At 45.5% G+C, this 16277-nt stretch overlaps 1 protein-coding gene across 1 annotated transcript in view; it reads right to left on the bottom strand.

Moving 5' to 3' along the window:
* Positions 1-1871: 1871 nt before the first annotated feature.
* The window catches only part of LOC120844611 (protein unc-79 homolog), a 92252-nt gene continuing 77846 nt past the window's right edge, over positions 1872-16277 (bottom strand). Inside the window, exons 48-54 of the mRNA XM_040216470.3 lie at positions 15150-15325; positions 14476-14665; positions 11712-11762; positions 8918-9058; positions 6013-6090; positions 4895-4939; positions 1872-4399 (exon numbers count right to left, since the gene is read on the bottom strand). Of these exons, the coding sequence (XP_040072404.2) occupies positions 4220-4399; positions 4895-4939; positions 6013-6090; positions 8918-9058; positions 11712-11762; positions 14476-14665; positions 15150-15325 (861 nt within the window). The 3' untranslated portion in view covers positions 1872-4219. The remainder of the gene's footprint in view (positions 4400-4894; positions 4940-6012; positions 6091-8917; positions 9059-11711; positions 11763-14475; positions 14666-15149; positions 15326-16277) is intronic.

The following is a 16277-nucleotide window of genomic DNA, read 5'->3' as shown; positions in this document are numbered from 1 at the left end:
ACCAAGCAAAAAAAAAAAAAAAATAATTGCCACGTTAGAATTTGAAATAGCCCAAAAATAGCCATATAGCCAACCGCCAAATTTCAATGCCAAATGCACTACAAAGTAGCCCATTTTGTCTATTAATAGCCCAACCCGGTAACCCTAATAGCCAGGAAAGATGCTTATAGACTACTTCCCTCCCCTCCAAAATCCAGCTATCTCTATAAGTTAATGTAGTACACATGCATTTTGACCTCCTCCACCTTAATTAATAAACATCCCAAGCACCTCAACCCTCCAACCCCCACCCCTTGAAAAATATTCCTGGCTTTGCCATTGGTCAGACTTGTGATCACTTGCCTCAGAGCAAACAGAGAGGTGGGTGCCTAAGACCGGTGGTGCCACCTCTTCAAAAATGGTACATCATCATGACTGGCAACTCTGCCCACCATTTGCCTCATCGATCTGAACTTCGACCCAGGTCGAGGCTATAGCTCCGATCACGGAAGCCTGTTGCATGAATCATCATAAGGCCACGATTCTGCAGAGTTTGGCTGCCTTCCTTATGTAGTATCGCAGAGTTTGTCCAAAGGAACATACAAAAGAGTATTCTGGGATCACGAAAAGTAGTTGACAGTATCTTCATGACTGCCTACGCAAGAATATTCTTCCCAGGCTTTGACGGAAGTAAGGATGTCTGAAGTTCCACTGTCCAATTTTCTAGGGCAGAGAGCTCACAAATGTGCTCATCTCAAGGAGCTCCTAGCTGCTACTCGAAGCGGCTCCGAGAATTTTTTATTTGGAGAAGGTCGCATGGTTGTTGTCTGCACCTGTCGTCGAGTAAATATTGATTTTCACCATCTGTGGAGTGCATCCATCACCATTTACCACATCTATTGTCATTGAATCTCCATGCAATTGTCGGAGAAACATAGACTCTCACTTCCGGTTCCTAAGCGCTCATTTTGAGAACCAATATTCTGTTCCTGCAATATTTGTGGGTGGGATAACCGTTCACGTCTCCAGGACAGGGCGCCAGTGTGCCAGTCTAATTCCGCACACCTGCGATTTTTCGCGAGATGCATCTCTGCTGCCCCCATCGCGGAAAGTGGGTGTTACCGTGCCTGAAAGCCGTCTGCTAGAGCTCACCGCCGTTTGTTTGCCGCACATGCCCGACAGGGTGCATGCTGGCTACAATGGCGACTGCTGCTCTGGCAACGGCGGAAGCCAAGAAAGCAAGATGCACTTACCCATATCTAGCCTCATTGCTTGAATAGTATGTAATGTCTTGCAACATAAGATCCGCAGAAGCTTTCTCTCGAGCACGCACTCGTTGCCTTCCATCATACTTTGGCTGCGCATGCTCACAAGACTCTGAAGTGTTATCGAATGTAGGAAGCTTGAGCTGGAATCGGAGCTTCGACTGCAAATCCCACGTTGCAACGGACGATAGCGAGCAATTGCGGGGTGATGCAGCGCTTGTGTCCGAGGAGCGATTTGTACTTCGGGCACGAGATCCCTGGTGTCTTGGTGGAACGCATGGACCTCGTGGTATCTACAAAGGTTTACCGATTGCCATTGCTTTTCCTGCACCCAGTGTCTGCATTCCTGTGGAGCGCCTTTTGTTGTGTCAGCACGCTGTCAGCAGGACTGCTGATGAAGCTTAAGACATGACATTTAAAGCAGAAATGTGTGGTTTACAGGCCAAATATGGCTGCATCCAGGGCAGAAAGTCTGCTGATGTGGGTCATGTTCAGTTGACGAAATTGTTGTCCGCCGAGGACTCCAGCTATTCGTGGTTATGGTACAGAGACAGAAGGCACAGTGTCTTTGATGGAGGACATGCAAAGGGTTTTTCAAGGTCTGCCAGCAACAGTACAAGAATATCCTAATTGGCACAAAGACTCAGTACATATTTTTCGACTTTGTTTTATTGGAGCATTTACATAGGCGTACTGGAGTACAGAGCTACGGAGCAGCCAGAAATAAACCTCGTTGCATAGCCGGAGCTTGGCCGTTTGCCAATCTGACCTTTCTCCTCTGCATTCATAATCATTCACCTCAATCCGGGGAAACAGATACTTGCTTGACACACTTTGTATGCAAGATGCACATTATGTACACACGCAGACATATAATATTCAAGATGTGAACGGATAAGCGGAGCACCAACATTTGTAGTCTCTAGAGCAGATAACGAGAAGCCAACGGTTCTACCAAGATTTGGCCAACCCGACCATCAATGCTACTAATGGCGAAGTTAACAGCCACTATAAAATATTAAACGTTTTAAACATGCCAGACTGCTTTGTTAAAGAGTACAATATGAATTCTGTTGAAGGATGAGCTGACAGGTTGGAAATAGCCAACAAGACATGCAAAGTTTTCTCCGGCATACCATCAGTTTTAGTAGATTGTATCTGGGCTTTGATAACAATACCCAATAACGACGCGATGCATGCATGAGGGTGCCTGCAGAATGTTGGGTATTATTATTGGAACGATATACTAACACTCCCTATTAGCTGTAAAAGTTTTTTCATCATCGATTTAACTTTTTTTATTTAGCTGTTTCAGCTAGGGTACTGTTTAAGACATATTAAAAACTTATTTTGCAACCTAAAATGAATGAGATCACTTTCAGGCTCAGAATCCTCAACTTTCACAGCCTCTTCGTTTTCCAAGTTTCTCTAACCAGACAAACACATTGACTGTCAGGCGCCCCTATTCACTACTCGACAAGCCTCAGTGGCGCAAACCGCTATTAGAAACAACAGAAGCTTATCTCAGGGAAGCTCTAAATCATCAGCATCAGTTTGCTGGCCTATGTAGATAGCAGAAAGCCTAAGCTGCTGCACAGTGTTGCCAACCCTAAACAAAAGTTTAATTACTTGGGTATTGCTCTGAAATTAAGTGTAGTAATTCTTTTACAAAAAGCAATAAACAAATTTTATAGCTTTCTGGGCAGAAAATGCAAGAGTATAATGAGTCGGTAGAAGCTAAACATGGTGACAGGTACCTGAAATCGGTTACTATGTGCCTGTATTGTCTCGTCCCTTGGGTACTTTTCGCCATGTTTCTAGGTAACTCTAATAAAACGATTAAGGTAATTGAATTTCAAAGCTTTCTTTTTCCAGTATAAATTTTTCTTCCAAAGAGGGTTAAATATGGGGACATTGACAGCCTTGACACGACTGCATAGGGGATTGGGTACCCCTATGCAACAACCACACATAAAGAACGAACACAATGCAGAAACAGACTTACTTGCTTATTTCTGCATTGAGTTTTGGTGTGTCTAGTCTCAATATATCTTTGTTATTGACAAGCTTTTCTCCTTCTCGGACGTTGTTGTCTTCTTCATGGGAGAAACCGCTTCCCTCAAGCTTGCCATCCTAAGTACATCCTGTTGTTGCGTATGGTCACTGAATGGGCCTTTTCCGTAATTGCTCAGCGCCATCTATTGGCAGACCTGAAACATTCTTGATGGCCTTCATTACTGCGGCATTTTATTTGTAGTCCCCGATTTGCCTGAAAATTTGCTAAACACGCACACACACACAAAAAACAAAAAAGCTAAAATAGTCATTCAAGTAATGTGCGAAAATAAATTTTTTTTTTGCAAGGTTATTAAATTTACAGTTTTGGTCCTCACCATATTTTTCAAAGTGAAAGGCTCTTACTGGCAACAATGAAAAAGTGACATCAGGGGAAGGCAGGGGTTCACTCTTCGCACTGTAGACTGTTCTCAACTGATTACAAGCAGTTTTATGGTGCCGAATGAATGCCATGGAAGCTCGCACCAGCACAAATGATCTGCATAGTCCTTTTTCATAGTCCATTTATAGACCGCCCGCTCGGACCTGCAAGCCTGGCTTCCTCCGACATCACGGCATTGAAAAACAAGGGTATATTTGAATGTTGGTTTTGGCATCATTTTCACTTGCCGATTTCACTATAACTGTTCTGAATTTTGCGATACTAAATAGCATACCGGAAAGGGTAAAGGCCGGTGATTTCGAAAATATAGTTAGTTGGGGTAGCTCAAGAAATTGCCGGAGTGTCCTTTTACCTGCTATTACACCTGTATTGTTGTTGCAAACGGAGGCGGAACAAAAGTATGGAGTGTTGCGACTGAAACGCTGTGCTAGCTCTCGGAGAACTTGAGTGGGTTGGCGACACTGCTGCTCTGCGGCGACTACTCATGAGCGAGGTGTAGAGAGACAGGTGGGCAAACTCAGACGGAGTAGAACTGAGTTGCAGCCGAGGACTGGAGCTCGATCTGGCCCATCTTGAACTGGATTCGCTGGAGCCACTTGAGGAAGTTGCTGCTCACAAAGGTGGCCTCCTCCCTTGTCTGCAATGGCGGCAGCCAGTCGAGGCAGGCTTGCAGGCGCACTTTGAGCTGGCCTGGGAGCTGCATGTCGGAGCACTTTTAGCAAACCCGTCTGTTCTTGTCCAGACAGACTGCTAAGTGTCTTGACCCACTGTGGTCTCACAGGTTAAGAAGCGAGACAAGCTCGTCGCAAAAGACCCTCCACTCTTTACACTTTAGTGGAGCGAATGCCAGGCGAGTGGAGAGGAGGATGCCACCAATCGTGGGTAGCGGAGGGCTTTGTGGGATGGGTTTGTCTTGCTTGTCTCGACCTGCTTGGAACGACTTGGAGGCTTGGAACAACAAGCAATGAACACTGTTCATGGTTAAATACGCTTCACTAGTGTCATCAACTGGCTAAACAAGAGACATGTTTCTGAAGAAGCGACACTGCACTGTTTGATCAGTGGCTCCTGCACTGATCACCCAAGCCCAAGCAACTACTGGACAGCCTAAAAGGAAACAACAGACATCAAACCAATATCTGCTATTCGTTCAATGCGAGTTGAGTAAAGTGGCCCTTTGAATTCCCCTTACCTGGCCTTGGTAGCTGTACAGCACCGGCGTCCACATCGGGAGCAACTAGAATGGAAAAGCGGGGATGAAAAGCTGATATTGGACATCTATCAAAAGTTGGTATCCTTGGAAATTTCTTTCCTCCTGAGTATAATTTAGGGTACAGATAACTTATAATATCTTCCGTAAAACTCCGCATGAGAGGACCAACAGGTTGAGGTAAAGGGCCGACATAAGAACCGCTGCATTTTTTCGTTCTTGCAGAGTGGCAGCTTTATAAGCCGGTTTACAAGTGCTGTTCAATATTCCTTGACTTATCCACCCACTATAAATATTTTCATTGCTGCTAAGGTCATTTAATGTTCAGAATGTGCCAAACTTCATTGAGTCCATTGGGAACCAAAACAAAGTGCTTTGCTTAAAGCTTGGTAGCCATTGGCCAAGCCAACTAAGACAAAAAGTGTTGCATGTCAACAAGTAACCATCAGTCTGCCTCGAAGCGTGATCCCTTTTCTGCTGTGACTACTTTGTTTTGCGCCATTAGCTCCTGAATTTATCGTATCTCCCTATCCTTTAACATATCTGTGTGCTATGCACTATTCATGTGAGAGTTGCCATGGTGAAATATGACGTACCTACTAGTGGGTTACCGAAGAATAAAGTAAATAGCTAAAAATGGACGACCAGTTCGCGCTTTCCACTTTTCCCTCGCTTCCTCCTCTCCCCCCTTCTAGACTGTCCATTATTGCCTGTTTCCCCCTCCCTCATGGTGATGAGGATCTTCTGCCTTGCAGAATCTCAAGTCTGGTCATCGGCTTTCAAGCATAACTACACCAAAGAAAGTGTAGCTGGGAAAAAATAGAACTAGGGATAGGAACCCCTTGAATTTTTGCACCTTCCGATTGACAAATAGTGTGATTTGGTATCTGTGCCAACCCAGCTACATCAAAATTCAACATGGCGACGATCACAAAGAAACGGTCTATTCAAGCTTGTTTAATGAATTGGCATGGTGTAGTCAAATTTTGATGAAAAATTAAGGTTACACATTTCGGAATAGAGGTTGGAGATCTGTGAGACTTTGCAACTTCTTCCGGTAACTTTAGCTGACATAGTAAAACTTTTTTATAGCAACTTACCCGGGCCAGAACCGTCGAATTGCATTCCAGCAGGGCTTCCATGAGGCTCAAGAAATGGAGGCTCACCATTTCCGCCAGCTGAAATTTCAGTGGGCAGTTGCACTATTATTGATGGCAAGTTTAGGATTAGTAGTATATGTTGAAAGGAAAACCGCATTAGGATCTGAAGAAGTTCATTGCCTCCTCGACAAAACATTCCTTGTCCCGGTTTCGAAACATAACTGCTGAATGCAGTAGGCGAAAATATCTAAGAGGTGTTCTGTATGTTGCAAGGTGATTGGAAGTAGACATGCTATTAGTGATTCCTGATAAACTGCTTTGTGCTCTGCTTCCACAGCCTTATGTCTCTCGGTCAGGTGTTCTAAATTATGAGTGTGGTCACAAATAAATTATTGTGACTACTCTCGTGCATTCATGCACTGGCAGGAAGCCATGGCGGTAGTATCAATAGCACCAATGATAAATGTATCAAGCTGTCAAAATGGCCTGAGATAATTTATTCATTTCTAGCTAAAACATGCAGCCGTGAAAGCGGGTCAGAAAGAGTTCTGCTGCTACAGTCACTAATGGAGTCCACATAGCTTTGAACCACCGGGACACTTCAGGCTTCTCAAATCCCCTCCAGTTGTAACCTATGCTGTTGAAAATCTCTTTCAGAGAGGTATTCCATGGAGTTATTCTTTTTAACGAACCTGAGAATAAATTTGAGGAGGAATTCGGCAAGCCACTAATTGCGCTGCAAGCTGCGAACAACATACCGATAAGCTGCCACGTGAATAGAGCGAGTGTTAGAGAAAGTGAGAGGAAAGTAGCAGTGAGTTTGGATGGTTGCTGCAAAGCACTTTGGAACAGCCTTTTTTATAGCTGCAATGCAAAGAATTGTTCCTTGAAAGACTAAAGGCTGCCATCCTGCTGGTTAGCACTTTTGTTGTGCAAAATTCAGAGGAATTTCATGATGGTTGTGCAGCGTTGCACATTGATACTACCTTTCACAGGTTACAGGCATGCTGGACTCCGTTTCATATCTCACATTAATGGACCCAAGGCTACACATGTGTTCATATTTCAGACAAGTTGATACCTCTTGAGGCCAGGCACTTCTGCTGTAGCCTTTACTTCGGTACCACCTTAAGATAAAACGAAGTTACTGCTTCCGTGTTTGCCCTTATGCCTGAACTGTGTCTTCTGGTACCCATCCAACCCTTCTGGATCCATGCATTGATGTTTCAAAGGATAGTTCACATTTGTTGTGTTCTGTTCTTGTTCACAGTGATCAGGACTATTTCCTATGTATGTGGCTGTGAATAATGCAGTCTAGTGCTTCTGATGCAACTATCCAAATTCCCTTTAAATGGGAATGGAGGTTGGGTGCTAAAGGAACAGCGGCAGAGTGGCGAGCACACCTGAGATTGGCCCTCCTGCAAGCATCCAAAAGGAATGAAGGTAGCGAGAGAGAGAAAGTGAGAGAAAGAGAGGGAAAAGGGAGAAAGAGAGAAAGGTGAAGGGAAAGGGAACACCACTGCACAGACAAAGCGAGGAGCAGAGATGCACAAAAAGCAGAGTTGTCCAATAATAATAAAAAAAATAATAGTAAAAATGAAAAAAAAAATATCTTCGTGGAAATAACTTGCATAAGCTGGAGAGACACATGCAAAATTTCTGCATATAGGTTAAGCCAATTTTGCAAACACTCTAGGTGTTTAGCATTTGTGCCTTGCCATGTGTTTACGTGTCTAAGCAGGGCAAAAGCTGCAAGGGCAAATGCACTCGTGCTAAGAAACACTTTCTGATGCTATTCGCCTCTGTTACCATTAGGGCAGGGGTGGCCAAACCGCAGCTCGCAAGCTGCATGTGCCTCTTTGCAGGTTTAAGTGCAGCTCGTGGCTCCATATTAAGTATACCGCCTACCCTTTTTGTAACATTGGAAAGAAAGCAGCGTAAAATTAATGGAAGACAGCTTGCATTCTGGCAGTCTTGTGCTATCGTACATACATCGGACCAACCGGATAATCACGGTCAGTGACATAATGAGCAATCGCTTTAGGAGAGAAATTTGCTGTGGCCACCAAATCAAATGAGAGAAACAAAACAAAAACTGCCATATTCCCCCTTTTTTGGGGGGGACTCTTCACCTAGAAGCATACTTTTTTAAAGGCTCTTTGCATATGTCCATCTGGCCATCCCTGCATTTGGGCATCAAGAAGGTTCGAAAGTGGAAGGTGTTGAACAGTTCATAAGGTATTTTAATTTAATGCCAGATATTTTCAGGCAATGAGCTAACTGAAAATGAGGGCAAAGGCTAAGGCCTCCAGATCTATGCCCTGCTACGTTTTCCAGAGTTAAATCATGTATGGTTCATCTAAAATTACAGGGGGTGCAGAGTACAAACTAATCAGCTTTCATACTGGCCACTTTCAGAAAAGGGGTAAAATGTTGTTTCAAGTCGAACTCCGTGTGGACCCTTAAGGCTGGTTCACACATCCGTGTGTGAGTGGTCACAAGCGGTCACAAGCCGCCATGATCACGATGGCTTGCAGCCGCTTATGACAGGAGAACACAATGGCGCACCGGCGCCAAACCAGTCTTGCAAACACTTTTGAAGGTTTGGCAGTATTTGCAATATCAAATCTATGCACTGTCCATGAGAAATGGTTGCCTATGACGTCAGAATTATTTGAAGTGCACAATGAAAGCATGATGCATAAAAAAAAAGAGGAAATATATGCAGGGCAGAGGTGTTTTGGAGCTACTCGATGAATGGCGCTTGCGTGTGCCCTCGTCATAAGCAGTCACAAGCAGTTGCAAAGCACTCGGTCACACCCGGCCGAACACAAACGTGTGAACCAGCCTTTGAAATTGCACCTTTCCGCAATGTGCCCCGTTTAGTCAAGGGTTGGCCACTTGCCACTTTGGAGTGACACACGAGCTGCAGGATCCCCGGTGTGATCTTGATCCAGAAGTCGGTCAGCGTCAGGGAGCACAGCTGGTTCTGCTCGCTGCCTGGCGGGTTCAGCGAGACCATGTGTTCGCAGTACATGGTCCACAGCTGCAACGGTTCAAGCTCTGTGTTCGTACGTCCTTCATCTTAAATGCTCAAATCATAGGGATTATAAATAGTGATGGGAACAACGATAACGTGTTTGATTAAATGCTCCAAGTAAAATAGTCTATCCCAAGCAGCACGGCGATACGTGGCCAGTGTCATGTCAGTGCCTTCCGAAAATCTGTCCCAATATCGGCCGAATGTCCAGTTTTGCACCGCAGCCTGATGTCCGGCCGGTATTGGTGTACTGTCATTTCAGCACCGGCCTGTATTGGTGCAACATCATGTGAGCACTGTACAAATCGGACTGTCGCCTGGGTATTGGCCAGACGTTGCAAAGCATCTGCTCTGTACCGGCTGGATGTAGTATGAGCTTGCTCTGTATCGGCCAATGCACATCAATCGTTGCATATCAGTCGCATACACGGACAAACAGAAGTGTTTTTGTTTGCTCCCAGAAGTTTATTACACAACTATCATTACATACAACTTATTCTTGACATATTTACAGAAGTGATACTTCTCTGTGGAATGGAAAATTAATTTTTAAACACAATTAGTGTGCTTATGCCAAGCAGAACTCATAAATCAAATGCAAAGGACCGTGGAGACTGAGAGAAAAGCAAAACTACACTATCAAAAGCATGGTTTCAGGTTACCTACAAAGAAAACAGGCATATTACATGGGTGATCTGCGATAGAGGCATTAGCAACTTGGGTAACATAGACTAACGCAAACACAAAGTTGAGAATTAGGTAAGTCGCCCAAATTTAACAGAAGTCTCGCTGTCGCCCTTGAGCAACTCTTTGTCAAAATGCATCCACCAAACACAGCACAAATATCTACCTTTTCCCAAACAGGTGGTGCAGTCACCTGGACATGCGACTGGGTTTGAGATTGAATGGCTAGAAAACAATATGCTCCCAAGGCTTTTCCCACCCACTCTACACTCCGAAACGTCAGCTACATAAGAGCGTGGAGCGGACAGGGGTGCAAACGGCAAGAAAAAGGAGCAAAAAACAGGTAATGTGGAAAGAGTGCGCAGAATGATGAGTGAAGAGGGCAGTAAAGCGTGCTTCCTTTCTCTTGGTGACCCAGAAAATTCAGTGCAAAGGCTTTGTATCCGGGTGATGCTGAAGGGAAGTGCACGCAGCATCACAAAGAGACAATGATGTGACGTATTCCGCTTCCATACAAAAACCCTACCCTAGGCACCACCTGAACTAAGAGTACCACCGACCCCAAGCACTGAAAGACTAAGGGCCGCCCTTCCCCAGGCACCTACCGAACTAAGAGTTTAAATGCAGCAGCTTTATGCTGTATTTAAACGCATTTGGCAGAATGATCAAACATGAAGCCAATTTTTTCTTATGTTTGAATGTATGAGGTTCTTCTGGTCATTGATATCTTGAAACCTGGGAAGCTTCTACAGGCTAAATGTAGAGTGAATGATGCTTCCAGTGAGGGTGGGATGTTCTGGCTATGTTAAACGAGCACTGAGCAGCCCTAATTAAGAAATGTAAAATTCACTCTTTTCCGGCATGCTGAAAATAATTCTTTGTGATATAAATCCTGCATGTTTATAAATGCATTTTTCTGATTTGCAAGCAAATATACATAAATATAACAATAATAATAATAAAAAAAATCTGAAAATTTTAATATTGAAGATATATCCCTCCTTAAGGAGCCCATGAAACGAATTTTGGGCTGGGATAAATGAATTTAGATTGGTCTTTTACTAATAGCACATTGTTCAGTGGGCCAAAAAAAAAAAGAAGATAAAAAGTTAAAAGCCTGATTTTCAGTACGAAAATTTGAAAATGAGCGGATTATTTCGTACCTCCTTCCCTTCGAAAGCTTTCTGCCTTTTCACTGTGATACATTCGCGGTATCCAAAGCGTGTCACCTGGCCCAAATCCACATCACACGACACCGGACCTCACTTATTCCCTTCACCCCTAAGCTGACAGTGTGGCGAAAACTATGCATTTGCCGGACCAATCAGTCGCCTTCCTTTCATCACCTGACCTAATTCTCTGCACGTGCGTATGCGCGAGGGAGTGTAATCGCGTGGCAAAAATGTGGCTAGCCCAACGAGCACGTAGCTTCCAGAGCACTGTCAGCTTTGGGGTGAACGGAGTGGGGAAAGCAACTTTCATTTGGGCTTTGAGCGACGAGCTAATCTTCTAAGAGGAGAATGGTGGTGTTCGGGTACACAAACGAGGGTCTCAGCAAAAGGGGAGTCCCTCTTTTCCGTCTTCTTGATTAGTTTGGTACAATGCGCGATTTGTGAGTTGAGGATCAAAGCTAAGAAGGAAAAAGTTGAGAAATCGTTTCACGAACACTTTAAGGCACGTACCGTAAAATACCGGGCAAGCGCCCATTCAAGATTTAGAGATAATCGCGAAAAAATGGGGGATGGGCGCTTGTCCGGTCATCAATTTTACACATCAATGTACTGTGCATATTTTCTCAGATCTTACAAATTTGGGCATGGGTGCTTAGTGTGGTATGGGCGGTCGCACTGCATTCTACGGTATGTGCTTGGACTGTCACTAGATTTCATAATATCTCCGCAGGATGAATGCAGAAATGAGGATCAAAGGCAAAGCTGAAACACCCATATAAACATATAAAATAAAACAACCTTACCTGGCAAAGTATGAATGCATGGAACAGCGATGACATGTGCAATACAGAGGCCTGAAAATGACAAAAAACAAAAGAGGAAAAACATGAATGTCATTGTTGTCCTGAGAAAGTATAGCAGTCTCTAAGACTCAGAATAAAATGATAAAGTAAAGACGTGAACATTAGTTTTGCCTATTGAATCAGATGTTGCACATTATTTTCGTGGCAAACGTAAAATAAACTTTTACATATCATTAAATAGTTACGCTTTTATATTGAACAGACTAACAAAAATTCACAATATCAAAGCCACTGAGTTGTGTTTACTTCTCGGTGCAAAGCAACATCTAATATGTATACATAGTAGTTCAATTTACTTTCGTGCAGAATTGGGTTTCTTTGATATTCTGCTGATACAAATGACTGCAATACATTGGACATAAAGAATGGCACATATAGACTAAATCATTCAAATTTTCATGACAGGGGAAATGTTGGGGGAGGGTTACCTTGTCAAATTTCAAAGTGTAGCTCTGGACATTTGTTGATATTGCTAGCATGACAATGCAACAACCAAATGCTGAATGGTTTTTGCCCCAAAATTGCCACGCACAGGGCCGAGCAAGCAACACTCGGTCACACACTTCTAGAAGATTCGCGTTTATTCTTAACTTTCATAATTTCGTCCCGCCTTCTTGTTCTCGAAAATGCCTGTTCATTCTTGTCCTGAATGCGCGACACTCGAACCTTCTGGGTTGAATATTTGAAATGGTGATGATGCCCACTAGAAAAGGACCTGCGCGGGACTTTGTAGAGGCAGTCTTGCTCTTGCTTGCTGTTACGCCGCCAAATCGCTGCCCGCTTTTCCTGCTGTCCCAATGCTTGCTCTTTATTTTGCTTGGCACAAGCTCGCCGATTAAACCTTTATTCTTAGTTTACATTTGTTGAGCCCTTTTCCATCTGTGACAATATAATGTACCATTCCACAGCAACCCACCATTCTTCTTCTAACAGTGATGGTGCAAAGTGATTTCAAGCAGGATTCAATTACTGTTCAACCTTGGTGTTGCCCGGTTCGAAGGTTGCGACTACCAGAACAGTTTCGGCATCCGCTCAAAACACGAAAGCCATGCCAGCCACAACCTGAAGAATAGGCAGGGCTGCAGTCGGTCATTGTCTGATCCAGCAACCCTTCTAGCTGGCTTGAATCGCGTCCGATGTCACACAAAATTCTTTCGAACTGTTGCTGCTCGAGGTTTGCACATACAGATGTGGCAACTGGAAATGCATCTTCGACCGGTGTGTTTACCATCCAGTCCCGCCCATGCATCGAGAGTGGTCGTTAAGTGGGTAACAAGTGACCTCACAGGAGCCAGCACAGCTTGCCGTCGGACGTCATGATGCTGGCAGTTCGTTGTAAAAAGTGAAAGCCGTTTACAACTCCCTGTAACACCGAATTAGAGCGCAGCTCTTGAGGAGGAGGGAAGGGTACTGGGGGGGGTTAAGTGACCTGGGGGGGTCACGTGCCGATGCCGATGATGTCATCAGTGACATCACTGATGACACCATCAGTAACGATGATGATGCGGACTCCGATGACGTCATCAGCGATGATGACGATGCGGACTCCGATGACGTCATCAGTGACGTCACTGATGACGTCATCCGTGATGATGACGATGCGGATGCCGGTGACGTCATCAGTGACGTCACTAATGACGTCATCCGTGAAGATGACGATGACGATGCGGATGCCGGTGACGTCATCAGTGACGTCACTGATGATGTCATCAGCGATGATGACGATCCGGATGTTGGCGAGGTAATCAGCGACGTCACTGATGACATCATCAGTGATGATGACGATGCGGATGCCGGTGACGTCATCAGTGACGATGACGTCATCGGGGAGGTCACGTGACCTCGAGGGGGGGGGGGGTCATGTGACTTTGGGGGTCGCGTGACCCCAGGGTCACGCGACCCCCAAGGTTATCCCAAGGTCACCCCAAGGTCACGTGACCTTGGGGGTCACGTGACTCTGGGACAGTCACGTGACCTCTGGGGGTCACGTGACCTTGCGGTGACCTTGGGGTGACCTTGGTTAAGCCGACGACGACGCTGACGCCGCTCAAGCCAGGAACGGGCCCCTAAGAGCTGTGCTCTAAAAGTAACTGTCTCACGTGTACGTTTAGATTGCCGGAAGTTAATCAGCCTCAATGGGCTTCTGGTGTCTCAGCTGTAGATGAGAAATTTAGCCAGTGCGGTGCCATCGCTAGCCTGGGGTCTTTAACGTGCACCACACGATAGCAATGCACAACCACATGCCGGTACGATGCTCATCCAGATCGAAACAGGTAGGGGTGGGAATTGAACCCAAGATATCTGGGTCCTGCAGCCTGTGCTTTTGCTCCGCGCCCTCCCAGCTGCAATGCACCAACACGCTCGGCATAAAGGTATAAGAGAATATGAGCATCGCTGTCGTCGCGGCGTCCCAACTCCTGGCTGCTAAGGCTTCCGTGGACTGTCAGGCTGCAGCGTGACGTGCAACAGAACAGGCGTCTGCCACATCCACCGCTGCCGCTTTGCCATCATCAGGATCGTGGCAGGCAAGAGCATGACAGTTCAATGATGTCATCAGGTGGAAATCGAGGAACCGCATTTGAGGGCGCGGTAAACACGCCAGCTGGAGACACATTCCAGGCTGCATGATGCAGCTTAACTCGTGCTTTGCTTTTCCTACTCGCCGCTCTGACCCTCCAAAGTGCCGAGTGTGTAGAGGTCCTACCTTGGACTGCTCTGCAAAGCCAGCCAGGATGACCTGTATGTGGTCGGCGATGTGGCTGTTGGCCTCCAGCGGGATGGGCTGGCACACGAGGCTGGCTGTGTTGCTGAGCAGGGCGCTGTGCATGAGGGCCCCCACCAGAAGCCAGGACAGCAGCCGGATGTGGGCCACGCAATCGATGAACTCCTTGGGGCTGCGGATCACGTTTCGGAATTGCCGCGATTCAGGCTCGGCTTCATCAACTGCCCCAAGCAAACGAGGGAGAAGTTTATTTTTTTCATTTCGAGCTGCATTTTATTTTTGGGTCAATCTGCAACCGTGGCAAAAAGATTCTGGTTTTGCTTGTAGGGTTTTCAATCCTACAACAATAGGAATTCACTAAGTGTCACTATCCTGTAGTTTATCCGAGGAAGAAATGCTCGGCACTAATGACACTCATGGCATGTCCTGCGGGAAGGTACACAGAATTTTGTGCCCTCTTTAATACAAGTGACACGAATGGGAGGTCGTCATAGAATTCGCTGAGCATCATACTGGAATTCTGACTGCAACATTGTAAGCTTCCTGATTCTTTTTGAGTACTACCTCCTTCCTACTCTAGCCCCCCCATCCTTCTCGGATGAAACTTTAGCACTATGTCACGTGCGAGTGTCGCGGAAAGGTGACCCTGCACTCACCCCTGCTGCACGGAGGAAGGTGGGTGGTAGAGCCAGGGCAGGTACTTCCCAATGGCCCTGTTGTCCCTCCCATTGCCCTTCGTGATCTCTAGGGCCAGGTACTGGGCCATGCCAGCCTTCGCCTGGCCCCCCAGGGTCTCTTCGTTCAGTCGACTCGCTGTTCCATGGAAGTTGCTCTGCGTTGCGGAAAACAGCTCATGAAGATACGACGGACTGAGAACGAGAATGGACGAGATGGAGGTGCCCCAGGCGAAAATCAGTCCACTTCCAGCTGGATTATGGAACTGGAAATGAGGCAGTCCAGCTGGATTCCAGCTGGGTCCACTTGGATTCCAGCTGGAATCCAGCTGGACTGCCTCATTTTCAGTTCCATAATCCAGCTGGAAGTGAACTGATTTTTGCCTGGGGCTCTTTATCACACACTGTTCAAGTCGTTACACATATGTTTGTTCTTTTTTTTTTGTTTGTTTGTTTTAGCAGTCAACTGTAGTCACTGACAGGATTAGGATGGCAGGGAAATGTTTTAGTTGTTCCTCCTCCAGCTTAAGCGGCTTACCTTCGATGACACTTCGGCATCTATCGAGCCTCAAGAGTGCAAGCACAGTCAAAGCACGGCAGAAGGCGACGAGCACCTACTGGAGGTCGGGCACCAGAAAGGGATGCCCTGTCTTTCTCGTCCTGTAAGTGGTCCTGCGACAGACTGACTCGCCGTTTGTAGACCACTTTCATTTACGACAGTGACTCCTTTGATTGTGGGATTAGTTAATTAGACTGCAATTAGGTCGATCTATTCATCCAGGAAGTAAGGTGGGCAATGCAGAGGGAGAAACTCTGGTAGAACGATCCACAGAGATATGATTGCTGCACCAAACTGCACCAATGTGTTTATCTTGCTACATCCTGCTACATTTTGCAAAAGTTTGAGGAATTTGAGCCAACACTCGCCAAATAGTCAATATCACTTAAAATACTTAAAATATAATAGCTCAGGCCTGCTATATGTGCAGATTATTACAGCGGGTTTGTGTGAATTTTTTTGAGAATTTTTGATTATAGCATCAAATATTGTAACATTTGATTTTATCTATGTAAACGCTGACAGTACTCGGAAGTTTCGCAATATTTTTC

This window comes from Ixodes scapularis, unplaced genomic scaffold (genome assembly GCF_016920785.2).
Source record: "Ixodes scapularis isolate PalLabHiFi unplaced genomic scaffold, ASM1692078v2 PGA_scaffold10__122_contigs__length_95168666, whole genome shotgun sequence".
In the NCBI taxonomy this organism is placed as follows: domain Eukaryota; kingdom Metazoa; phylum Arthropoda; class Arachnida; order Ixodida; family Ixodidae; genus Ixodes; species Ixodes scapularis.
Note: the sequence above shows the minus strand (reverse complement) of the source record. Positions and strands in the feature narration are given on the sequence as shown.